The 27,560-nt window shown below is 33.4% G+C and overlaps 1 protein-coding gene across 3 annotated transcripts in view; it reads left to right on the forward strand.

The window, feature by feature from the left end:
• The first annotated feature begins 2,355 nt into the window (after positions 1-2,355).
• RERGL (RERG like) overlaps positions 2,356-27,560 on the forward strand; it is a 32,734-nt gene continuing 7,529 nt past the window's right edge. Inside the window, exons 1-4 of one of the 3 annotated variants that reach the window (XM_074325965.1) lie at positions 2,356-2,491; positions 22,028-22,244; positions 23,293-23,349; positions 27,102-27,175. In XM_074325965.1, coding sequence (XP_074182066.1) covers positions 22,193-22,244; positions 23,293-23,349; positions 27,102-27,175 — 183 coding nt within the window. In that variant the 5' untranslated portion in view covers positions 2,356-2,491; positions 22,028-22,192. The remainder of the gene's footprint in view (positions 2,492-22,027; positions 22,245-23,292; positions 23,350-27,101; positions 27,176-27,560) is intronic. The other 2 variants (XM_019744705.2, XM_074325966.1) reach the window with 2 other exon arrangements.

Genomic DNA, 27,560 nt, shown 5'->3' on the forward strand with positions numbered 1-27,560 from the left:
TGCTTCCGTGTCTGATATTGTCTGGAAATTATGCCAGATCAAAGACTTAGAATTTATTTTTTGCTGTTGTCAATCGGATCCTTAACAGTGGTAGTTGGAAGAGCATCCTTGGTGAGGGATATTTTATAGTTAGAGGCCATATATGCCTTATTCCCGGCTGCCACAGACCCTTTGTAAGCACATGACAGAATTTCACAGGATGCGTCTTCTTACTTAATTATTAAGTCTCCTCTTCATAGTTTCTGGGATTTCTGGACAGCATATTATGGAACACAAATATCCTCAAACACTATGCTCAGTCCCAGAGATCTATTCATATACTTCTCCCAAGATCACTTTCCCATCTGTCTTTTCATCTTGTAGAGATTATAATTTCATATATATATATATATATATATATATATATATATATATATATATATGTGTGTGTGTGTTGTGTATACACACATATATATTTCTTTGAATCACATTAATCCAAGACTGAATTTTTGAAGTAAAAGCTTCAACAATTGATATATGATAAATCTCACATACCTAAAATGAATATATAATAGAAAGTAGAGTTAAATAACTTGAAGCAGTAATCAAGAGAGAATATGACTACATGCTATAGTTAAAGGATGAACACAAAAATCTTTTTTTGAGGTATAATTGACAGCATTATATTATTTTCAGGTGTATAGATAATGATTTGCTACTTGTATACATTGGGAAATGATCACAGTAAGTCTAGTTAACACTTGTTCTCATACAAAACGTGTTTTTTTCCCTATGATAAGGACTTTTAAGATCTACTCTTTTAGTGATTTTCAAAAATGCAATACGGTATTATTAACTGAAGTCACCATGCTGTACATTTACATTCAATAACTTATTTATTTTATAACTGGAAGTTTGTATTTTTGACCCCCTTAATCCATTTCGTCCAATCCCTACCCATGCCTCTTGCAGCCACCAGTCTGATCTTCATATCTATGAGCTTGCTTGTTTTGTTGTTGTTTAAATCTTTTAAGTAGAGGAAAAATTAAATACATCTGGATGTACCAGGATAAAAATGAAGGACAAAGTAAATTTTGAGCTGGGCTTGTGAGTACTAAAATTTCAACAGCAGAAATACTCTTGCTCTTTTTAAAAAAACAAATGTATATTCCAGCTTTACACTGTTCTTTCATAATGTTGCCAGTTTACATATATAAATCACTGTTCTCTCATGTATATTTTTAAGTCTCAACAATATTAGGAAGAGAGGACCCACATACATAAAATGAATATATAATATAAATGATCATTTCTAGTGAGCCAGAACTTGATTAACCATCTCATATTCCCATAATAGATATTTTGTGCTATTTTTAGAAAAAGAAATTCTTTAGAGGTTTTACCATCCAATAGCCATTCACCATGGTTATAAAATAAGAAATGTATGTACATCAATCATCTCAAACTCAAGGGTGAAAGTTCCTAATTTTGTAAAGTACCCAAAAGTCATGTGAATGTTCCCTTCAAAACCTGAGCCTGAGAAAGGTCAGTCCTGCTCTAAAAATAGAAACAGTAAAGTCATGAGGAGGTTCAGAGCTTTTCAACCTCTGTTCTCTCAGGATGGTGGAAATGCTGAGGTTTTAGGATAAACTTCTGCTAATACAGTAAGGGCTTCTTCGGGTCAGAAGTTAAGAGTCAATATTAGAATGTCAAGTCGTATCACATTTTTCAGTTATAATAAAGCCTCATAAGTTTTAGGATACCCTTTTTTGTGGATTGTAACCATTTTACTGTAGTATAAGTGTGTTTTATAAATAAGAGGGTTAGTTAAAAGGATAGAGTTTTCCAAAAGATGGAAAATATTTAATAATTTAAACTAATCAAACATACATTTAACTGTTTAACCTAATATAAAATATTTGCAGGTGCTTTAGAATGTTTTAAATGATAAACCTTCTAACTGTGAGAAGCATCTTGAACTGTGATAAACATTGCGACATGTAAAAGAGAGTGGTAGACAATTTGGATTTACAAAGAAACTATTATACCTGCCTCTATATTGAACATTTTTTGAAATCCCTTGGTAGCTATTGATTGCAGTTAGTTTGATTATTGCAAAATACATGGTGTATATTTTTAAGATTTCTCAAAATTTTCCATTCCTTAAGTTTTACCAATGTATCTAAATACTTAAGATATAACAGAAGTATTTCTTATTGTCATAAGACTGACTCTGTTTTTAATTGTTTGACTGCCAATAGTTTCACATCACCGCAAACCCTTTCCCTCTTACCTACTATCTGGGGAGGCTGATAAGAAAGCCCAGTGCTTCCTCATTTGGTGCAAGCAGGAAGTTCAAATACCAGAAGCCCTGGACACAAGCACTGGAACCCTCACCCCAGCTTCACCATCTCTTCACAATAAAAGCCAAAACAGTCTTATTTCCCTGCTCTCCTAGGCCGTTTTGGATGGGTTTGGGAACCTACATTGCTTTTCCCAGGAAGCTCATTATGTGAGTAACAAACCTTTCAGTATCTTTAGCACTTTGTGTGTTCTATCTGTCTCAACAGCCAAACTACATTTTTGCTTGGGGGTGCTGTGCCTGTGGAGGTGATAACAACACTTACTTATGAATAAAGCTTTTATAAATTTATATTCTTAAATTAATTTAATTAGTCTGTAACTCATTTTGATTTATTTGTATTAACTATTCATACACACACTGTACTCTTAAAGAGTAGCTTTTAGTTAAAAACTTTTTAATTAAAATGACAAACAAGTCATAAAGTTTAAAATACATTATAATATTAAAGAACAATAGTAAAAGTACTTTAGACAGAATGATACCACAACCATGAAACATATTGACTTCATGAAACATGAAATTTCAAAATAGTAACAGAACAAATGAATGGTTTGGAATTAAAGTGATATAAATGTACATGTAAGATCATATAATAAACAAAGAAAATTCTGCAAAGAACCTCCTCTAAAATACCTGTTAGCTAAAAGGGCTGAATTAAACAATCTTTGAGATCCCCTTAGTTACACATTCTATGGTTCTAGATGAAAAATTGCTCTACATTGGTCACTTGTCTTCACTTATAATATCTCTTTTCCCTAGAGATATTGTATACTGACATTCACATATAAATCCTAGATAGGTATTGAGCATACTCAGAAAAAAGAAGAAAAAAGCAACATTATTCTTGACCTCAATGAAAACTATGCACCTGCTTTATTGTAGGGTTGATGAACCCTTTTGTACACTCCTAGCAGCAGCAGCAGCAGCACACAAATGCATATTAAAGGTGGACTAGAGATTTTTTTTTTTTTAAACACTGGAGGCCAGGTCAGCAGCTCCAGTTTCCCATGTATAGTAGTAGTATTATCCTTTTTTAACTCTTTCCCCTTTCCCCCACCACTTAATAAAGTAAATAATACTATCTTTATATATACTTTATTAAAGTATATAAAGTATATATACTTTAATAATGTATATATGAACTATCCAGGAATTTGTTAAAAGGTAGATACTAATTTAGTAAGTCAAGAGTGTGGCCAGTAAGTCTATATTTCTAACATGTTCCCAGGTTATGTCGATGCTGCTGGTTCTATGACAAAAGCATTCTTAGAGAGAAAGCTCTCCTTTCAAATGAAATTTTAGAAGAAACTATAATACCTAAACTCAATGAATGGCAATGATTGTTTTCACAAACAGTTCAAATCCCTATGGATTGGCAGAAATGTTTCCTTTTACATCGATTCTCCATTTTCATGCTGGTGATTCCAAAAAATACATCTTTATCCAGACATTTCCTCCAAGAAGCTGACTCATATGTAACATCCTGAATTTTAAGAAGTTCATAATGAACTTCTTGATTCTTCACATCTTACAAATTATTCCCAGATTCCACCATCATTTTTTAAATCTTAATAAGTAGTACCATAAATCCTATTTCCCCAGTCCCAAATCCTTGAAGATGAATCTTGATACCTTTTTTTTTTACCTTTTTAAAATTACTTTCAACTTATTTCCAATTTTTGTTTATTCTCTCTCTATACATCTTAAATCCAAACTCTTCTCTATTTCTGCTGTTTCATTTTCATCAAGCCATTGTTCTTTCCCGCCTAGACTGCCGTGTCAACCTTGTATCTTGCCTGTTTCCACTCTTGCTGCCTGTAACACATTCTCTACACAGTGGCAACATGGTCATCTATAAAGGCTCCACCTAGCTCTCATTAATAATTCAAATTACTACTTTAACCTATGAGTTGTTCCATGATCTGCCCTTGTGTATTTTAACATCATGTAATATAAATTAACCTCCTTGATTTAGTACATTAAGTAGTATAAGTTTTCACTTCCTCAAACATGACAAATATACAGAATGGCCCACTGTTCTGTAGTACATGGTTTAAACGTCCATCTCTCCCATGTTTACTGTGTAAAATACAACCTAGGAATATCCCACTTCACCAACCAGAAACATTACCTTCTAGAGTAATAGCCATAAAAAATACTTGGGCAGGCATTATTTTGGAAACCTACAAGCATGTGTGAATGGTGGAACAATCTTGGTTTACACTGGATTAATTGGACAAACGGGCTCATTAGGTCTCTATAGGTATCTCATTTACTTGGTCCTTTAGGTATAGCACCTTGAGAAATGTTTTCTAATTATGTTGTAGATTTGCTTCAAGATTACCTAGGGCACATGTTACAATGCATTTTCTTGAGACAGACCTACACAGAAATCTTCTTTAGTAGGTTTGGTTGCGAAAGGTGCATTTTAACAAGTTTTCCAGGAGTTTAGATACTCTAAAGTGTTAGGACTCCTAAATAAGAAGAAATCGTTTTTCCAGGTGTAGTCTTGGCTTCAGATCGTAACTCTATTGCATAGAAGTTGATAGGGCCTTCACCCCAAAGCTAGCAAAATTGCATTTATCTTCTTTGTCATTTGAGATTTTTAACATATGACTGTATCCTATAGAAACATTCTTTGAATCCAGAATCCAGAGTGAATATATATGTATATATATATATATGTATTTTTTTTTTATAATTGTATATGTTGATACAATATGTTTTTCTCCTTGCTAGAAAATTGGAAAAACAGCCTGTCCTTGGATATTAGAGGTCTGGGAAATTACAAAGTTCCTAATTTCTAAAGAAATTATAAAATAATAATGAGGTGACACTTACTGAGTGCTTATTCTATACATTATTTTATAGATGATTAATACACAAAAAATTAAGAAAAATTTCCAAATTTATAGTTATAATCGGGGGATGCTGAGAATTCCGACCTCCATCTGTTAACCACTACGGTTTTTTGTTAGATGTTCTCTTATCTCAGGGGTCGTTTTGTCAAATGTAGGTCACTTATAAAAAAGAGTCAGCTTTACCAACATATTCTCTATAAACTCTCTAACAGGTCATTTTCTACCCACAGAGCAAATACTTTCTCTAGAACATGCAAGTTGATGATTTTAAATGACATTAGCGATTTTTAATTTGTTTTTAAAGTCTTAGTGATATATGAAATAGAAGTCGTAAAAATGTTAAACATCTGAACCTGTTAGACATAAACTGAGAGAAGTTTGGGTCCTGAACACGGTGGGCTCTATTCACAAAGCCACACTGAGAGGAGAACTTAAGACACTTGTTAAAGGCTAAACCTGATAGGCAAATTAATTGGGAATTTAGTCCAAGTAAGAACAAACTTTGAGAGACAAACTATTAAAAGAAGGTGAAAATTGGGACTGAAATTATATATACCAGAGACAGGGCCGATGACAGCAGAAGTGTTTTTAAAAAGTAAGCAGAATATTTGAAAGAGGATGAGGCCTAATAGGAAAAGACAGGATATAAGGTGTGAATAAGATAAGATATATTTGTAATGAGTTTTTGGAACAATGGATTCTGGAAAGAATTTATTTATGCTCTTTGTCTTTCCCACCAAGCAGGGTGGGAAATTAAAGAGATAGCTTCCTATTAAAAACTGTAGATTTTTGGTTCAGTATTCCTGCAAAAATGAACTTAAAATACTCAAGATAATTTAATATAAATTAAACTCTGAAAATTATAAAACACATATAGAATACACACCTAATGCTGAACTCATGATATTCTTTTAATATCCACGAGGATCTTTCAAATTAGCTGAATTATTCTGAAGGTCACTTTACATAAAAAATTTACTGCAGTTGTGAATTACAAAGATTTGAATTGCGAAGTTTAAAGACTAATTTTCTGGGCTCTAATTTTTTAAGAGCACAATCAACTGAATCTAATTGGCATAATTATCCTTTCACAGATAGATTTAAATTGTTTATTTGGATCAGAGCTTAAAATGATCAAGGGAAGAAAGAAAGAGCAATTAATTTCATGAGTCCAGATTTTAGGCTTTATGGAGCTGCACTGAGACTAGTTAAGGATTATATTTCTAAACTGATGTATTGCCACAAATTGGAATATAAGTCAGAGAATAAAATTAATTATCCTAAGTTTTTATCTGACATTATTCTAGATTGTTTTACATGAACAAGTACTGAAATACTTTCATTTAGTTAAATTCAGTCACAAAGGGGTTTTGAGAGCAATGTTGTTTATGACTACATCCATGATGATTATGTCAGCTGAAGGGATGAATAAAAATAAAGATGAAACAGGTGAATGTTAGACTTTCATCGTTTAGGAAAAATCTGCTACATTCTCTCCAAAAATGAATGCCTTAGTGAATATTTACTTTATTCCCAGCCCTTTAATGAACCTCTTGACTTCAATGGTAACAGAAAATAGGACTATATCTGATCTCTCTCAAATGACTAAAAATATTTCTGAAGAACTTCACCCTGACATATGATAGAATGAATACACTTGCTTCTCCTCCTTTCTGTTTTGTTGTTGTTGTTGTTGTTGGTGGTGGTGTTATTCCTTTAAAGGAACACTTTAAAAAGTAACGGATTAATACATAGAGTTTCAATCCAAAATATTATTATATAGACTAAGATGATCGTAACAGTGTCTCCTTGTGCTAGATATTTTGTCTTTGTTCCTCCAGTTTCTCCCATTTTGCTCTGTGCCGAGATATTTACTAGGATGAACTAAATTGGCTTGCTTTCTTGCTTTTTGGCTTCTTCATGAGTTACTCTGGTGGTACCTATTGCAGAAAATTGGAAGGGGATAGGAGAATGAGGCTGAAGTGTTTTTTCTTTTCAATATTCCTTTCTTCTCGGTCACTTTAATTTGGCTATATCTGTCTATAAAGATCAGAATTCTTGTTAGGTGGTACTGTCCAAGCAGCTTTCTCTTCTGCTTCTAATAATTTTTCCTTCCTCTTATGCCTTCAGGCTTAGATATGGTAACTGTTCCCAGCTGTTTTCCCTAAGATACCACACCATTCCTTGTTTTCCCTAAAGTCTGTAAGCAGTGTCATTATTAACATCTCATAAGTTATCCAATTTTAATATTGCATTTATTTTATTTGAGTGGTTAAATAGCACCTGAAAAGAAAATTAGTGAACTGGAATATGGATCTGAAGAAACTACAAAAACTGTTGAATGTTCTGAAAAGATAAAGACAGAAGCTATATGAAACAAAGGGAAATGCCATAGTATGTTTAAAAAAACATAAATCCAGCTGAGTTCTAGAAGAATAAAATAAAATGCTGAGAGGCTGTAATTAAATAGATGTTAACTGAGGACTTTACATAATTGAAGAAAAACACAGAAATAACAAACAAAATGAGTTAAACAAAATCCACACATAAATACACTATTGTGAAAGCTAAAGAAGAGCAAAACACAAAGATAAAGATTCTAGTGGGAAAAAGCCAGAGAGAAAATGGACATTATCTACAAAAACCTTACAGCTGACTTTTGAGTAGCAATAGCAGCAATAGAAGGAAGAATAAAATGGTATAATCATTTTAGAGGTCAAAAATTAAATACATTCCAGCCAGTATATATCCAAAGAAATTCTCTCTCTAGAAAAAGTGAGAAATAAAAACAATTTCAGACAAAATAAGCATAGAGTTTACTTCTAATATATAGTCACTAAAGAATCTTACAAGGAATGTAATTTCATGAAAAAGAAATTCTATAAGGAAGATTTGAAATGCAAGAGGTGCAAATGGTGAACATGTGTATTATGAGGATAAATCTAAAAAAATAACCTCACTTCAACTGTAAAAACTAATGATGATAACATGTCATTTTGAGAATTAGGAAAAAGAACTATATTATTCATACCATTAATATGAGATTTAAATAATGTAGGGTTTGCAAAAGTTCATATTATATTTTTAACCTAACAAAATGTTTAAAAAGGGCTATAGCTCTATAGTCAGACTTTTTCAGTATAACTGAAACACAGTTTTTTTCCCATATCTTTTATTTTTAGTTTGTCTTATAATTTATTTTCAACTTTATTTTTGGTAATCTATCCATCTTTTTTTGGTTTTCTCTGTGAGATGTATTAGTCCTGGATTTGATCCAGAGTAGTTTGAGGACGTAAATCTGGCCTTTTGATATTTTGGTGCATTCAAATAAAAATCATGATTAAATTATGTCTTCTATCATGTTAAAAATTGACAAATTCACTCCCCCCCCCAGATCTATAATTCAATCACTTACCAGAGAGCTTTCAAGAAATGATTGGGGTCAAATGTCCATCTAGGGAATTTTATTTTGCTCTAACTTTGCACATCGTTAAATGGACTAAGCATTCACTCTTCAATTAACCACCATGTTCAGAACCTTTTTTGTTTTATCACTGTCCATTTCATACCATATTTACCTGCCTAATACTTAAATGCATTTACGTTCTAGATTAGTGACTTACAAGATATAAATTATCTGAAATATGTGTATTCCAGCTTTCCAGCTTAAAAAATGCTGGAAAAATCCATAAGTTTGCTTTCACCTTTCTAAGAAAGTCTAAAGTGGAATGTTAATCTATGGCTTTTTTAAAGTACAGATTTACTAATTGCTTTTTGTTTTGTTTTGTTTTTTAGGAATTTTTTTAAATTAGGTTTAGGTGTACAAAATGACATAATAGATAGACATTTACACCTCTCACAAAGTGATAACCCCCCGTCCTCAATCTACTACCCCTCTGACATTGTATATAGTTGTTACAGATCCACTGACTCTATTCCCTATGCTATACTTCACATCCGGTGGTGTGTGTGTGGGAATATATATATATAGCTCTATCTATCTATCTATCTATCTATCTATCTATCTATCTATCTATCTATCTTCACACACACACACAGAGGAGGGTGCCAAAAATATATATACATCTTAAGAAAGGAAAAAAAAACTATCAAAATTATAATATTCTATATATATATATATATACCGATAACAACAGATTAACACAAGTCACGTTTGACTTCTGCAATTACAAGAGGTGCTCAAAGTGGTTACCATCAGCATAATTTTAACACAGTTTTTTCCTTTCTTAAAATGTGTACACATTTTTTGGCACCATATATATATATATATATATAAAATTATAGTTGAGAGAACATTCTACTTCAGTCTTCAGGTGTATAGCATGTTGGTCAGGCATCTACACAGTCTATGAACTGATTCCCCTGATAAGCCCAGTGCCCATCTGGGACCTTACATAATTTTTACATTATTGATTATATTCCCCATATTGTATTTAATGTCCCCATGACTACATTGTAATTACTAATTTGCACTTTCTAATCCCTTCACCTTCTCCCCCATCCCCATCCCCTCCCATCTAACAACCATCAGTTGTTTTTTCCCCTATATGTCTGAGCCTATTTCTGCTTTGTTTGCTTATTTATTCTGCTCTTTAGATTCCACATATAAGTGAGATTATATGTTATTTGTCTTTCTCAGTCTGACTTATTTCACTTAGCATAATATTTTCTAGATCCATCTATATTGTTGCAAATGGGGAAATTTTATTCTTTTTTTATGGCCGAGTAATAATCCATTGTGTAATTTTACCACAGTTTCTTTATCTAATCTTCTATCGATGGGCATTTTGGTTGTTTCCATATCTTGGCTATTGTGAATAGCACTGAAATAAACAGGGGTACATATATATTTTTTTTCAATTAGTGTTTTGGATTTCTTTAAATAGATACCCAGGAATGGCATTGCTGGGTCATAGGTAGTTCCATTTTCAATTTTTTGAGGTACCTCCATGCTGCACCAATTTGCAATCCCACCAAAAGTGCATGAGGGTTCCCTTTCCTCCACATCCTCACTAACACTTGTTGTTTGTTGATTTATTGATGATAGCCATTCTGACAGGAGTGAGGTGGTATCTCATTGTGGTGTTTATTTGCATTTCTCTAATGATTACTGGCATTGAACATCCTTTCATATGTCTGTTGGTCATCAGTCCTCTTTAGAGAAATGTCTCTTTATGTGCTCTGCCCGTTTTCCAATTGGGTTTTTGTGTGTGTGTGTGTGTGTGTGTGTGTGTGTGTGTGTGTGTGTTGAGTTGTATGAGGTTATATATATAAATAAATTTTGGATATTAACCCCTTATCAGATGTATCATTGGCAAATATCTTCTCCCATTCAGTGGGATGCCTTTTTATTTTATTGATGGTTTCCTTTTCTTTGAATTGTTTTTTTTTTTAGTTTGATGTAATCCCACATGTTTATTTTTTCTTTTGCTTCCCTTGCCTGAGGGGATATATCAGTAAAAATATTATTAAGGGTAACGTCTATGGCTTCCTATATTTTATTCTAGGAGTTTTATGGTTTGGGGTCTTACATGTAAATCTTTAATCCATTTTGAATTTATACTTGTACAGGGCCTAAGAACGTGGTCCAGTTTTAGTTTTTTGCATGTATTTGTCCAGTTTTCCCTGCACCATTTGTTAAATAGACTGTTTTCTCCCCCCATGTAAATTCTTGCTTACATTGTCATAGATTAAATGTCCATGTAAGTATGGGTTTATTCCTGGGTTCTCTATTCTGTTCCATTGATCTATATGTCTGTTTTTATGCCAATTCTGTGCTGTTTTGATTACTGTAGCCTTGTAGTATGATTTGATACCAGGTAGCATGATACCTCCTTCTTTGTTCCGATTTCTCAAAATTGCCATGGCTATTCTGGGTCTTTTATGGTTCCATATAAATTTTGGGATTATTTGTTCTAGTTCTGTGAAAAACATCATTGGTAATTTGATAGAGATTGTGTTGAATCAATATAATGTTTTAGGTAGTATGGACATTTTAACTGTATTAATTCTTCCTTCCATGACAGATTTGCCAATTGTTGATATATAAACAAGGGCTACTATTTAATGCCTCTGAGTCTGTTTCCCATCTGTAAAATAATTTTAATAATAATTTGCCTGCTCATTTCAACCAGCTTACTGTATAGCTCTCTGTTACTAATTTTTTTCCCTCCTAAAAATGAAACATAGGGGTTTGGTATACAAAAAGCTTAGAGGTCACCACTCCTTCCTAAACAAGCTGAAAAAACGGAAAATTCAACAACTCTTCTTAGATCTTTCAGAAAAATGAGGTCACAGGGCAAAGCACTGCACCAAGATGGGAAAGACAGACAGGAAAATACAGAGAATCACAACTTACCAGAACAGAAACCCAAGACAGAAGCTCGGTGGGGACTGAGTGCTGGGATAGGAAAACCTGAGCTGTAGTTGACAAGTTGCTGGAGGCTGTGGACAAGTCTGAAGGCTAAAATCTGCAGGGAGACCCAGACAAGAGTGGCCCCTAACTTTTGTGAGTTTTACTTCCAGAAGCTCTACCAGATAGAGTGAGTATAGGTAAAAATCTCCCTGTGTTGTTTCTGGCAAGGGGAGGGGAAAGTAACCATTTTGAAATATGCCAGAGTATGTACATACTCTGTTCTTCTTACCAAGGCATGCCATTAGGAAAAAAACCAAACCAAAACAAACTACTTTACCAAAACCTAACGTGCTGGGAAAGCACATTAAGAGATAATAACTAAGGATTACATGGGCACTATAAGTGAACTTGTCAAATACCAGAAAGTTTTAAAACATTTATATAGTTTATAAAAAGTGAAACATATCTCCAGAGAGATACCCATATTCATACTGATATCCAGACACTCTTGTTTTTCCTTTTCTAAAACTGGGTAATATTTCTGAGATCTAAGTAATATATTTTTAATAAGTTTAGTAGCTATTTTAATGATCAGCTTACTCTCAAATATAATGCATGTTGAAACCCAAATTATCTTTCCTTCTCATTTTCCTCACTCTCTTAATAAGACACCTCAATATTGCAGACCTGAAAACTTTTCATCATTCTTGACCCACTCTGTTTCTACAAGCAAATTTTCAAAAATGTTACTTAGAATTGCTTATTTATTTTCATTACCAGTGATCATTTCCAGAGTTGTTACCGTCTATGGCTGTCCTGAGCATCTTTGAGCCTCTTTTATTTCTATATATGAATTCTGTCCAGATTCGACAAGACTTGATTGAAGTATTAAAGCTCACACATAGTATCAGTGATAACTAAGGAACAGAACACAACACCCTGGACTAAAGAATATGCTTGGTTGGGCTGGAGTTGGGTATGTGGGACCCAGCCCCCGAGATGAGTCCCTGAAGAGCAGCTGGCCTGTGTAGGCCTCAAGTCCAGTGGAGAGCTACTGCTGAACTCTAATTCCCCAAATGGTCACAACTACAATTTTAAATCTGATGGACAGGGAACACTGGGAACAAATCCAAGCTCTTAGGAATCAGACTCGTGTTGGAAATGGTTTTTAAAAATATGTCCAAATAGGGCAGAAAACCAACTGAGGCATTGGTAATGTGGAAAAACCATTCATTCTCGGGGAAGAGAATTGTCAACATTGTTCCTTGATATATTTTTTGTGAATGTATTTTCAAAGATTCCTATAACAAAATATAGTTCCCTTTGCAACCTGTATGGAAGAACGTAGCTAAATACTTTCATCATTGAATAAGGAAAACAAGTCTGAGGGGGACCATGAGATTTACAGAGATATCCAAAGAAAATTCTGCTTCAGATTCTCATGGGAAGGTTTCTGTTCTCAGCTGGAGTTCCTTTGGGAAGAATTTAATTATTAGACTATCAGAGAACAAGTCTTTGCTTAGATAAATAGAGACAAATGATTTCTCTGTAATAAAAGTTATAATAAAATCTTGACTATACATCTCACCATCTATCAAAATAAAAATCCAGTAATTAACTCTGGTTTGATTGTAGGTAGTTATAATTGTCAGCCAACAATAAATAAATGATTGGAACACCTACTTTATGTTAAGTGCTATGCTATATATTGTAGGGCTATAATTTGTTTTTAAAATTGATTTCTGTAACATTTTTGGTTATGTTACACAGCACTATAAACTGATAAAAGTAATCAGCTTCAACAATGCTAAAAAAAAGAATCACTTAGCTTAGGGAAGTGATATCTTAAAGCTAAAAGACAGTATGGTGGAGTAGAAAGCACATTGGGGTTATGTATCAAAGAAACTGTTGCTTAAATTACAGCTTCTGCTCGCTGAGACAATTTTTCTGGGCTGCATACTTAAAACCCCCCACAGAGCCATAGTATCCATGTCCTGAAACTAGGAAGAATATGATCTATAGTAACTACTTATGGGTTTGTTAAAATAAGCAAAAACATTTTATTTAATATGTTTTATAAAATTTCTGAAATATCTAAGGCACTTTGGCTTAAAAAAAGAAAATCCGAAAAACCAAATGTGGAAAAGTTTATGTAAACAGTTTTTATCTTTGGCTGAGATCAAAGTGGAATATTTTTCAGAAAATCTTTCACATATCAATTTGCAATACCTGTCATAAACTTAACTCTGCTCTGAAAGTTCATTGATAAGACGAACTGTTTGTTCCATCCGCTCTGCATTTTTTCTCACTAAGTTAGACTTATATAGCCAATTCAGTACTGGACAGATTCCATTAACAACCCTAGTGGTATCTGAAACTTAACATGTCTCAAAATGGAAACATCTGCTCCTTCAAACTGCTTCTCATAGTGAAAATAACAAAAACTCAGTTAAGCATACCACTATCAACCTAATCACGTAAGTCAGAACTTGGTACAGTACTCATCTAAGATTATTCTGTCTCTCCAATCATCTCTCCAGACAACAAATCACCAAATCTTGCTGATTTTCTGATTTTTATTGGCTAAGTATTTCTCAAAACAATTTTTTTCTTGATCTCATTGCCCCTTTCCTCAGACCCTTTGGGAGTACTACAGAGCTTTCTAACAGGTATTCATCCTTCTACTTCTTCAGCTTCCTTTGATTTCAGTGTTGCTCTACATCCAAATCATGTTTTATATTACGGTAGTCTCCTCTTAACACGTTGCGTACGGATCACGAGAATCTTCGTTTTTTTTCTGAGCCATGCGTTAAGGACGGATAACGAGAATTATCGTTTTTACTGTTGACTCTTTTTACTTTGCATATTTTATTGAATTATTTGTAGAATAATTATTTATAGAATAATTTATAGAATAATTTATTTGTAGAATCTATTATTTATAGAAAAATAATAAATGACATAGAAGCATTTACGCTTTAAAGAGAAGAGTGCATTTTAAAGTAGTTTCTTTTAAAAACCTGCCGGAACAGAGGGGTTTAAGGGATTTAAACCCCGCGGTACGCAACGTTAACTGCATTGGAAGACCCCAAGTGAGTGCCTGAAACCGCAGATAGTACCAAACTCTGTAAACAATGTGTTTTTTTCCCTATACATACATACCTATGGTAAAGTTTAAAGACTTTTCTTTGACATATCTGAATTGCCAGCATCACTGCTCTTGTACTTTGGGGCTATTATTAGGTAAAATGGGGTTACTTGAACACAAGCACTGTGATGCTGCAGCAGTCGATCTGATGGACAGTTACTCAGTGACCAATGGTCAGAGAGAGTAAATAGTGGATATACTAGACCAACAGATGATTCAGGTCCCGGGTGTGATAGAGTGGGATGGGAGATATCATCATGCTACTCAGAATGGCACACAGTTTAAAACTTATGAATTATTTATTTCTGGAATTTTCTGTTTAATATTTTCAGACCATGGTTGGCTGCAGGTAACCGAATGTGTGGAAAGCAAAATCATGGATAGTGGGGGACTACTGTACTTTCCAGACCAGAGCATTTTCTAATAAAGCTTTATTCTCCTACTTAAAAATTCTTGGTAACTTCTTATGTCCTACAGGGTAATGTTTTTAGCATGCCATACAGGCCACCATGGTTTCATCTTGTAAATAAGCCCCAGTTCCCACCATTTCCCCTTCTGCCCACAAGAAATGCTGTGGTGTTTCAACGCCCAGTATCTATCATCCACTTTCTATCTTCATGATTGTGCTTAAGCTGTGCTCACTGTCTGTAATACCTTCTCTATTAGTTTCCTGCAGTTTCTGTAAAAAATTACAGAACATATGTGTTCTTTTACAGTTCTTCAGGTCAGAGGTCCAAAATTGGTTTCACTGGGTTGAAACTGAGGTGTCAGCAGGGACCTGCTCCCTTAAAAACCCTGGGGGGTTCTTTTCCTGGCTTCTTCCAGCTTCTGGTGGCTGTCAGCATTCCTTGGCTTGTGGCCACATCACTCCAATCTCTGCTTCTGTGATTACATTGTCTTCTCCTCTTCTTCTGTGTCAAGTCTCCCACTGTCTTCTCCTTATAAGGACACTTGGGATTGTATTTACAGCCCACCTCAGTGATCTAAGATAACCTCTCCACCTCAAGGCTCTTAACTTAATCACATCTGCAAATACCCTTTTCCCATATTATTTAACACTTACAGGTTCCAGTGACTAAACAGGAACCGATATCTTTGGAGGCCATTATTCAGCCTACTGTACCTTCCTTTAGAATTTAGCTAGGTTTCTCTTAGCTGTGCACCTCTGACACCCTCTTCTTACCTCCATTTGTACTTGTTATAAACATATGAAATCTTCCTCACTAGAATGAAAACTCTTCAAGGGGAAAGGATGAATGACTTTGTTCATTTTCCTTAGCCTTGTTATTTGGCACATAGTAGGCACTTAATGTGTATTTATTAAACTTTCGAAATGAAGTCAAGTCTGTTCTTTTGTCTGTTCAAAATGGATGACTTACACACTGGGAAAGAACCAGAAAAATAGCACATGCTTATCTCACGGTCTGGAGCACCTCAAAGGCAGTGTGCCTTGCTTCATGACCCTACCTAATGTAATAATACAAATAAAAATAGATCGCTTTTCAAATGCTGGTTTATTAGTTCATTTTTTATGATGAAAAATTGTAAGACACAACTGGCCAATGGGATTATATGGAGCACCCTATGTTAGAGTACCATGCCAGACAAGAATTATGTCCCACATTCTTATCTGTTAATGTGAAATTTCATCTTATCACCACCACTAACACTTGCATCTGTGAATAAAACAAAATTAAGATATACTTTGTTCAGAAGAAATGTCAAATAAAAAGTTAGGTTATCACCTGTGGTGATTCCCAGTGTGTCACACCTTTGTATAATCCCCTCCCCTTGAGTGTAGGTGGGACGTGTGACTTGCTCTAACCAATAGCATATGGCAAAGGTGATGAAATATCCATCCTGTAATATTGTTACAAGATAAATATATACTATATGGAAATAGAAATGTGTTATATATATATATATATATATATATATATATATATATATATATATATGTGTGTGTGTGTGTATATATATATATATATATATATATATATATATATTTTGCACACCAGATCTATCATCTATCTATCTATCTATCTATCTATCTATCTATCTACCTACCATCATCATCTATCATCTATTTTTGCATCTATCATCTAGCATTCATTAGGAAGACAGCTCTCAATCGCTGGTTTTGTGGAAGTAAGCCGCCATGTTGTGCAAGGGCATATGGACAAGGCCATGTGGCAAGGAACTGCAAGCAGCCTTTAAAACCTGAGAGAGACCTCTGGCTGACAGTGAGCAGAAAAAGAGGAACCAGAGTTCTATAGCCACAAGAAGAATAGAAATGGCTTTTACCAGTAGGGCTTCAGAGAAGATCACAGTCCCAGGTGATACCTGGGTTGCAGCTTATGAGACCCTGAATCAGAAAATCCAGCTGACCTATACCTCCTGGACTTCTGCCCTATAGAAAGTGTGAGATAGTAAATATGTGGGTTTCTTTGTTTGCTTTTTTTCTCTTTGTCATCTGCAAACCTTCTCTTCTTTTTTCCTATTTATTTGCTTATTTATTTACAATTAAATGTATTGAGGTGATAATAGTCAGTAAAATTACATAGGTTTCAAGTGTACATTTCTATCATACATCATCTATATATCATATTGTGTGCTCACCACCCAAAGTCAGTTCTCCTTCCACCACCATATATTTGACCCCCTTTACCCTCTTCTAGGAACCCTTTACTCCCCTTACCCTCTGGTAACAATTAAACTATTGTCTGTGTCCATGAGTTTTTGCTTCTTCATTTGTTTGTTTTGTTCCTTTGTTGCTTACAGTTTTATATCCCACATATGAGCTAAGTCATATGGTTCTTGACTTTTTCTGTCTGACTTATTTCGCTTAGCATGATAATTTCAAGATCCATCCATGTTGTCACAAATGGTACTATTTCGTCTTTTCTTATGGCAGAGTAGTATTGTTTTAAGTCATTAAGTTTGTAGTAATTTGTTACATAGCAATAACAAACTAATGCAGGATATAGCTTTATTTGTAATATAGAATTGGCATAAATGTAAGAGAGTCATTGCAGAATTTTAGAGTAGTGAAAACCATAGAAGAAAATACTTGGAATAAAGCAAAAATGAAAAAAAATTACTTACATTTTCTCCACATGAGAAAGAAAATAGAGGGATACCTGAGAAAATAATAATAACCATGCTTTATACTTATGAATATAAAGAAATGGCACTCTAATGGGCACAGCTTTTGAAAAAATAGCCAAGGAGATGGGGTAAGAAAAAAAGCCTAATATAAACATGTATCATAAACTTGTTAGAATAACATCATGTGGCTAAAGCACAGATGATCAGAATCTTGCAAAAATAATGAAGGGGGAAAATCTGTTTCACATAAGAAGTAGGCAAGGAAAGGAGAAATCTGTGGTGGATGGGAGAGTGCTATAGTGGAAAGACTGCAGGCTTGGTGCCAATGTGGCTGCAATATTTATTTATTTATGTGTATAACGCTGAGCAAACTACACTTTGAAATATTCTATTAAAGAAAATAAAATTTTTTCTTGGAAATTGTGTTAGTTGGTGTTCTCCAGAGAAACAGAGCCAATAGGATCTAATTTATATTATGTTATATTGTATATTTTTATATTGTATTATTTTATATTGTATCATATTACATTAAAAGGAATTGGTTTATGTGATTATGGAGGCTGAGATGTTCTAAGATCTGCAGTCAGCAAACTGGAGATCCAGGAGAGCCAATAGTTTAGTTCCAAGTCCAAAGGCCTGAGAACCAGGAGAACCGGTGGTGTAATGTCCAGTCCAGAGGCGAGCACAATCGAGACCCAAGAAGAGCTGATGTTTCAGTTTATGATTCAGGTTTATGGGAACAGAAGTGAAGTGCATCCCTTCCAGACTAGCTCACCAAAACCTCCCACACATGATTTTTCATTTTCTTTCCCTTTCCACCAACCAGATGCACGACATTTGGAAGCCAGGCTTTGAAGATGTTGAAATAGAGCTGTTCCACAGATCAGGAACCCTATGTAGTATATGTGAGCAGGAAATATGCTTTTCTTCTGTTGGAACCATTACATAGTTTGAGGTCTATTAATGATAGGCTTTCAAAGGAATCATATATTTTGTTTATTCAATTCTACCTAATTACTGGATTCAGGTTTAATTCTGAAAATGTAATTTTGGGATATTTATTTTGAAGGGTAATGAAAGGACTTGAGAGAATATGAGTTACATATCCTTCTCACATCTGCGTTGCTCAGCCTTTTAAACTCATTATTTCTGCAGAACTTGCACTCACTGAAGTAAACCACGTGTTGCTCATTCAAGCGTTCTGTTAGAGCAGCTATATTACAGAAGGAAAACTGTTTTTGAAGGCCACAGTCACTGTTGTGCTATTGACCAACTTCAAGTGATTAAGAAAGAGCTAACTAAAATTTAGCCCACTTACTAACCTTTGATGAAAACTAAAGTAGCTTCAAAGAAAATGATTAGTGTCTATGTAAAGACTGACATAAATTTTTCAAGAATATAAAAAGGGTGAATAACTGAGTTGTAATTACTATTAGTTATCATGTTTCAACTATTATATTCATAGCAGGAAACTAAAACCTTATGAAAGAATAAACAGCTCAGGAATAATTTAAAAGAGTAAAATAAATACTGAATCATTACCTTGAAAAGATAATTGCAATTATAAGTGTACGTGCTGAGAAAAATTAGCAAAGCCATTCAATTATTTAGTCTCACACATGCTTTGAAAAACCTTTGGAAATTGGTGAGGTATTCATTTTTCTTTTGCAAAAAAAAATAATAGGCCCATGTAATTTAGTTAATTACTAAATTACATATTGAATAAAACATTTCTTTAGAATATGATACCCAACTAAAAGATTATCTTTCAAACCTTTTTCTAAAGTGATTTAGAATTACAAAGGCATAACTGTCATAGGTCAATTCTATTAAGGATATCAACTGAGATTTTAAATCACCTGAGAATGATATAAACACCTTCACATTGTTGAATTGCAACTTACACACACATGCACATATCATATAGCAAAAATAATATATTGCCTATTACATTGAAATAGAACAATACTGGTCATAAAGGTGAAGTTAATTATGATGGGGGTTATATACAGTTATGAATTCTACTGCAGAAGGTTTCAAACTTTATCTTTTTCTTTAAGTTGAAATTAATGTATACAGTATTTAAATACAATAGCAGCAAATAAGAAAACATCTTAAAATTTAATATATATGTGTATATATATATATATATATATATATATATATATATATATAATAGGTATATGTATCTGTGTATTCATTCATAGTTATTCAAGATAGAATCAAGTAAATAACCCATAAAGTAACCCATATGTAATTTCATCTTAAAAATATTTGTTTCTAAATAAATTTGCACAGTAAAGGAAACCACCAATAAAACAAAAAGACAGTCTACTGAATGGGAGAAGATCTGAGAAAATTCTAGGTAGTATAATAATATGTTTATCAGAATATTAATGTTTAGCACTCTTTACCTGAGACAGAAAAATAATATTGGCACTTCTATTTCTTAGAACAGTATGTGCATAGTTATATTATTTATGTTCAGGTTTATATAACTTCATTCTATTCCAACATCAGGCTGCTTTGTCATTAGATTTACTTTTGGAATCCAAATGGAAATAGGGAGGAAGAGGATATGGTGTAAGAATGCAGGTATCTTGATAATAAGCATTCATATACTGTTTTCAACATCATGCATGTTAGTTATAAAGTTGAGTTTTTCCTCCCTATCAGTGAATTGATTAAACTTCTTAGAGACATCACTCAAAAGTTTCTTAAGAATAGAATTTCTCCAAGTAGAGGAAAAAACATTCAATTTCACAGTGTAATAAATTAGCTGGTAAACTTCCTTAAAAAACCATTCTTATTATTTTTAATATAGCTACATAGATTAAAGAGAGAACAGAGTTTATTTAAATTTTTTTTAAATAACTTGTAATAAAAAGAAAAATATAAGTTTTAGTTGTTACCTTCCTGATTGCACAATTTGTCATACTCTGTCTTGCCTTGTTTTCTTTACAGGCTCTGTTTCTTCTTTTAGAATAGAAATATCTCCCTAATTCTCAATCACTTTTTCTTTTCACTCTATGGGTCCTGCACATGTTTCAAGCGCAACATAGTTTTGAAGACCTTTCAATCCACTGCTTTGCTTTTCCCAGCTTAGAGCCCTATTTTGGCAATGATTATGTTTATTATAATTCTAATTGTTTTCATTGTTCTCTTAGACTCCATCAGTGCAGAAAATTCACTATTGAATTGTTGACCTTATAAACCCAATATAGCTTTAATAAAGAGCAACAATTAATCAATGCTTGTTAAACAAATGCATTTAAAAAAAGCATATTATTCCTGTGACTGACTCAGCCTGGAAATAAAACTCCTTCATATGTGCTTCAAAATTTGCACAAAGGTTGAGTTCTTCTGTTTGTTGTTATACGCTTTTCTCAACTCTCAAATTTACACATATATAGATGTGGGGAGAAAAGGGAAGACAGCAATGTGAGGACTTGGAATAGTAGGGAAAAATGACAAAGAGAAGTATGTAAGTCATCATTTTGCATATTAAATTTACCTCTTTATTTTATAGCAGGAAAGGATTGTGTCACAATACCCCTTACAAATTTTCTTTCCTTTTTAAATTTTTTTTTCCTGATTCCAAAGTAGTACATAAGGAAACATGAGTTTTCTGATTTTCGCTCTTTAAATAACGTGAGGCTGATTGTTTTATTTTCCCCCCAGAAATTTTACTGTTGTTTACTTGCATACAATTAAAATAAAAAATAAAAATAAAGAGATGTTTCATATTAAGAAAGGCATTGGAAAGGTGAAACGCTGCAGTACCCATATTTTTCCTTGAGAGCCTCATATGACTCAAAAACATTCATGTACATGGCTGTAAACTAATATATCCAGGTGGCCATCCTCTTCCTTTTCTCATTTTTTTTCATGACTAACTTAACGTATTCTCCCTTGTCTCAGGTATTAATGAAAAAGTAAAAGTAATCCAATCAAAATAAATTTACAGGAATGTTCTTCATTCTCTAAAAACTCCTAATGAAAGGTGATCAGTTTTCTAAGTCCTAGGAGAAGGTAGATTCTAGGTATACAGAGGATTGAGAGCTAAGCTTCTCTTAAAGTCTTAACTATTGGCTTACTAAGCCTTTGTGCCTAAATAGTAGCTCCAATGTTTGTTTGTTTTTTTCGTATTTTTTTTTCTTTTTAATGGCATATGTTCAAAACTACTCTAGGAAAACATTTTTTAAAGTCATTATTGGATGGTAAGAGTATGAGGCGGAGTTGACCTTAGAGAACTGAGAGTTGGATTACTTTTTTAAAAGATTAAAAAAACACATGCTTGGCTCAAGTCAGTATCGCTCCAGAAGACAGGACTTACCAAGGAGCAGAAAAGCAAGATGAATGACATAAAGCTTGCTGTCTTGGGTGGTGAAGGAACAGGCAAATCTGGTGAGTGGTGATGTTTTCTATGACTGGTGTATAGTTATATACAATATGGTATAACTAGGTATATTATTTTTATTAGCACTTTATATTTTATAACCAAATAATGCAATGAACTGTATATTTGTAGAATTTAAAGACAGCTTAAGGAAGATAACTGAAATATTAATTTGTATCCTGTTCTACTGATGTTTCAAATTCGTAAGAATAACAGGAAATCCTCCATCACTATCCTACCTACTTCTCACTCCAGCACACCCGTCCCCATGCCCACCAGTGTCCTAACAATGGCTTTGAAAGTATTCTTCTACCCTGAGACTAAGAGTAGAGAGAGATGAATGGAGACGTGTGGTTATTTTTTAAACGCCACATTACTGAAGTTAAACAAACAAACTTTGAAGGGGCATGGCTTTGTAGATGCCTGGAAACTGAACAACAGGTGCCCTGACTTTAGAAGCCGTGTTTTTGTTTTGTTTTGTTTTTTGGTCACACTGTGATGGTGATGAGAATGTCACCAATAAAGCCTAATGTCCCCAGAGCCTAATGAATCACAACTGGCCAGACCCAAGAACTGCAGAAAGATAAACGCTAGAGGTCTTTTCTCTATTTCCTGTATTTTGAAGTCCCTACATCTTTAAGTAACAGCAATTGCTTGATATTGTCCTTGCTACTATTAGTATGTAGCACCTTGGAACCATATTTAATTTGATAAATAAAATAAAGAGATGTTACAGTTCTTGCATCTCAAATTTAATGAGAAATGTGTTTCTGTTACAAAGGTCAGTGACCTTATGTGTTTGCATTCGTGAATTAATTACATAGTGATTTGAGTGGGTAGCATTCTAAGATCACTTTCTTTCTAGCCTCCTAACTTTTATGGTTGTACAGTAGAAATCTTGCTGACTGTTATTTAGAACAGAATTTACTAAAGCTTTAAGATCGTCCTTAATGCTTGGTAATTTTTTGAGTTGAAAGATAAAACCTTGTATACTTGATTAAATTACCTGTATCCTAAAACAGAAAGGACTCTAAATCCAGGTTGTTTGTTTTGCAGCCCTTACAGTTAGGTTTCTTACCAAACGATTCATTGGAGAATATGCTTCTAATTTTGGTAAGTCACTACTTTAGGCTTTTTTCACCTTAAAATTTCAGATCATAATTAAATCACATTAAGATCAGAAAATAATTTTAATATAATCTTCCATTTTCACACTTTTAAGCAACTTACAGATTTTGGTTAGAAATGTCAAAATAAGTCCTTGAATTGAATGTTCTTTTATGATAAAATTCATCCAATTTGATGTTAATTGAGATGGATTAGAAAGCCACTTTGTTTCAGTCTAAAATTCAAAAAACATTAAAACTGGGATCTTCCCCACCCCCAAAATATAATAGAGCATGTAAGTATGAATATTTTTGTAAGCTATGAAACAAAATTAAAATCAACATCTGTTGAAAGATAAAGACAAATTAATTATAAAAGTATAAGCAAGTACAAAATAAAGCTTATTTTTATTGCAAAACTAGGTGAAAATAACAGCAAAATTATGTCTTGAGCAAAGATCATACCATAACTATCTAGGTTACTTGTGTAAATTTCAGATAAATTCTAAAACAGATGCCAGCACACCCTGATGTAATATTAGGAACATTTCACTAACTCTACTATAAATTTCTGTTATTTTGATCAGAATTAGCATGACATCTATGAAATACTACAGTGGAGAATTAATAAAAATGGAAAAATTTTCCAGAGGAATTGAGTATATTTTTGGCTCAGCAATTAATCCATATAATAGTACTAATATCTTACCTGATTGAAGGCATGGGGGTAAGATTTCTTTTTTAAAATAAGAATGACAGATTTATGAGAAATATGAAACTTTGAAGAAAGGGAAATAATTATTTTGTTTAATAATATTTATTTATAGTAAGAGGAAATTATGAATGCAAGTGTGTTTTTTTCCATGGGAAATAAACAAAACCAAAAATATTTTGCATTCATTTATGAGGTAGAATTATTAGAGTATTTCAGAAAATAACTTTAAAGTATTGCATTGTGTAGTTTCATACATCTTTCCAATATAATTCAGTCCATATAACATTGTGAACGTTTTAGGGCAAGTGTTTGAAAACTGACTATAGAAAGAAAAATATATAGAAAGAGAAATTCTTGTTGCTTCATTTCTCAGGTCAACCACATCAGTCAAAAAGGTCAACATGACACACATGCTAGGGTCAGACAGGAGAAAATGTTCCAGAACTACAAAACAAAAATAAATAAAACAATACACGAAGAACAACAACAAAACCTATCACTTTAATCTTTTATAGGATATAGTTATATAAACAAATGAAGTGTACACATTTCTAGTTGTTACATCTCTATTAAGTTGTTACATCTCTATTATGAGACCTAGAGGCATTTTGAAAAGATAACCAAATGTGCAAAACGTCACCAGGGCATGAGGACAACAAACTGGCAAAAAATGACTTCATCTTGTAAATGAAGAATAGGAGGGGAAATAATAAAATTCTAAAGAGTAAAGAATTTTTGACCCTTGCTGGCAGCTTTTGAGTTTTGAGAGTGGACCTTTGAAAATGTCTAGAAGGAAATGTCATGGCTCACAGTAGTAAACTTACGACGTTTAGAAGGAATTGTCTGAAAACATTTTTAAAATGTAATAAAACTATAACAAATTCTATTAAATGTAACCTAGACGGATTTTAAAATTTATCTCTAACCCCTTGAAGTTGGTTCCACAAATTTCTGCTGCATCTTTCTACTATGAGTTACAGAGTATTTGCTATAATGGGTCATAATTTTGTGCCAGTATGACATTTTGGAGATAAGTGGGTCTTTGATTAAAACATTGGAGGAACAGTTACAGAAACAAAGTCCTTCATTCATTCAATGAATATTTATTGAGCATCTACTATGTCCCAGGTACATTTCTAGGTAGAGAAGTTGTAGCAGTGAACAAAAAAGACAAATATCTAAGCACTCATAAGATTTACTTTCTGGATAGAAGCATTAGTCAATTAAAAAACATTAAATATAAATTATGTCATATGATAAATGATATGAAGAAAAAGAAAGCACAGGGGAGTGGCACTGATATATTAATAGTATGTGGTAATTTAAGAAATAAGGTAGACCTTGCTGAGAAGGAGATATTTGGAAACACACACACATACACACACACACACACACACACACACACACACACACACATCAAGGTGGAGAAAATTCAGCCATGAAGATATCTGAGGATAACATTCCAGGCAGAAGAAAAAATTACCAAAGTTCAGAAGCAAGAACTTTCTGAAAAATGTGGGGAATAGTATGGAGGATAGAGTAGCTCAAGTCGAGAGAATTTGAGAGGCGATACCGGAGAGGTCTATTGAGGTCATACAAATAATAAGAGACTAGATAATGAGGGCCATTCTCAGGTGTTTTAAAGGCTTTGGTTTATCCAAGTGAGATGGAGAACCATTGGAGTGATCTGATCAGACAAGTGACATAACTTGGCTATGAGGTTCACTTTTGCTACTGTGCTGAAAATAGACTAGGCACAAGAAAGGAGTCGGGGGAAGGATAAAGCAGAGAGATAAGTTGGGAGGTTTAGTAATAATATAGGCAAACAACAATAATGGCTTGGACCAGAGTGTTAGCAATGGAGGTGATGAGTGGCATACAAATTCAAAATATACTTTAAAGATAAAGTAAAACATAATTATTAATAGAATAAATACAGGATGTAAGAGAAAGAATCAAAGATGACATTAAGGCATTTAACCTCAGAAATTAGAGCTATGAATATGTCATTTAATGAAATGGAAAATTGTAGAAGATGCAGTCTTACCAGGGAGGTCAGGGGTTCAATTTTAAGCACGTTAAAGTTGAGAGTCTATCGGGTATCTAAATGGAAATGTCCAATTGTAATAGTTGTTTGTGTCTGGAGTTGATGAAAGAGGTATTCGCTACAGATATAAATTGGGTTCATCAGCAGTAATTGCTACATAAAGACTTTGACTGGGTGAGATTAGCAAGGGACTGAGTATAGATAGGGCCATGTTTGGAGTATGGGAAGATGTGGTGGGACAAATAAAAAAGATTAATATGAAGCAACAGTGAATAAAGAAACAAGAAACTGTGTTGTCTTGAAAGTCATTTGAAGAAAACATTTTTAAGGCGGCAGGAATAAGCGACTACATTAATGCTACCGATAGGGCAAGTAAGATCAAGACAGAAATGACCATTGGGTCTAAAACCATAACCTTGATAAGAACAATTTGAGTTAAGTAATTGGAGTTAAAGCCTGATTGAAATAATTTGAAGGCAGGCGAGGAGAGAAATTGTATATGGAGGGTACAGATACTTTCCAAAATGCTAGCAGAGACATAGGGAAATAGTTGGGATAGATTGTGGGATCCAAAGGATTGTTAAGTTAGGAGCAATTCAACTGTTAGTAATAATATAGTAAAGAGGAAAAAATTATGATGCAGAAGAGAGAGACAGAATTGGTTTAGCCATGTCTTTCACTAGGGTCAGAGGAAATGATAACTAGTTCATAGATAGAAACAAGGATAATTCATCCATTGTAATAGGATGGAAGACAAATATGTAAGTACAAAGGCATGTAGCTGAATAGATATAGTGGTGAATTTCACTTACAATAAATATATATGAGCAAATATAACAAGTACATGTTTTTTGACCACTAGCAATAAATAAAAGCCACTGTACTACTCCACTAAAATATGACTGATTAAATTTGCAAGACTGTGATCTAAATGTAAGTGCATTATTTTATTCTGGCGTGTTTCCATACTGACAATGAATACATGCATATTTTGCAGAATCTATCTATAATAAGCATTTGTGTTTGGAGGGGAAGCAACTGAATCTAGAGATATACGACCCTTGTTCTCAAGTAAGTAAAACAAAATACTTTTATTTTTCTAGTCATGATTTGCAGAAGATTGGATAAGGGTCAGTGTAAAGTTGCCAGTCTTAAAACCAAAGTTTCTTCTCAATTTTAGGTATTAGAATTTTAAGAGTTTATTTTTAATGTTATAAATTACATTACCTAGCTTCTCTGTAAAGTTATGACAAAAATTGTCATATTACAAATATCTTGAAAATAGCAATATTAGGCTGCATTCATAATATATTTCTGTCAGATCATAGTATAGCTGTAGGAAGTTAATGGTGGAATGGCTTGTCATTCAGTTTATATTTTCACTGTTTCATTTCTAGCTAACCACTCTCAACAAAGCATAAGTAAGACAGGTTTTGAGTTCAAACCCCTTTGTCCA

The sequence above is a fragment of the Rhinolophus sinicus genome, linkage group LG02 (assembly GCF_036562045.2).
Source record: "Rhinolophus sinicus isolate RSC01 linkage group LG02, ASM3656204v1, whole genome shotgun sequence".
Taxonomy (NCBI): Eukaryota; Metazoa; Chordata; class Mammalia; order Chiroptera; family Rhinolophidae; genus Rhinolophus; species Rhinolophus sinicus.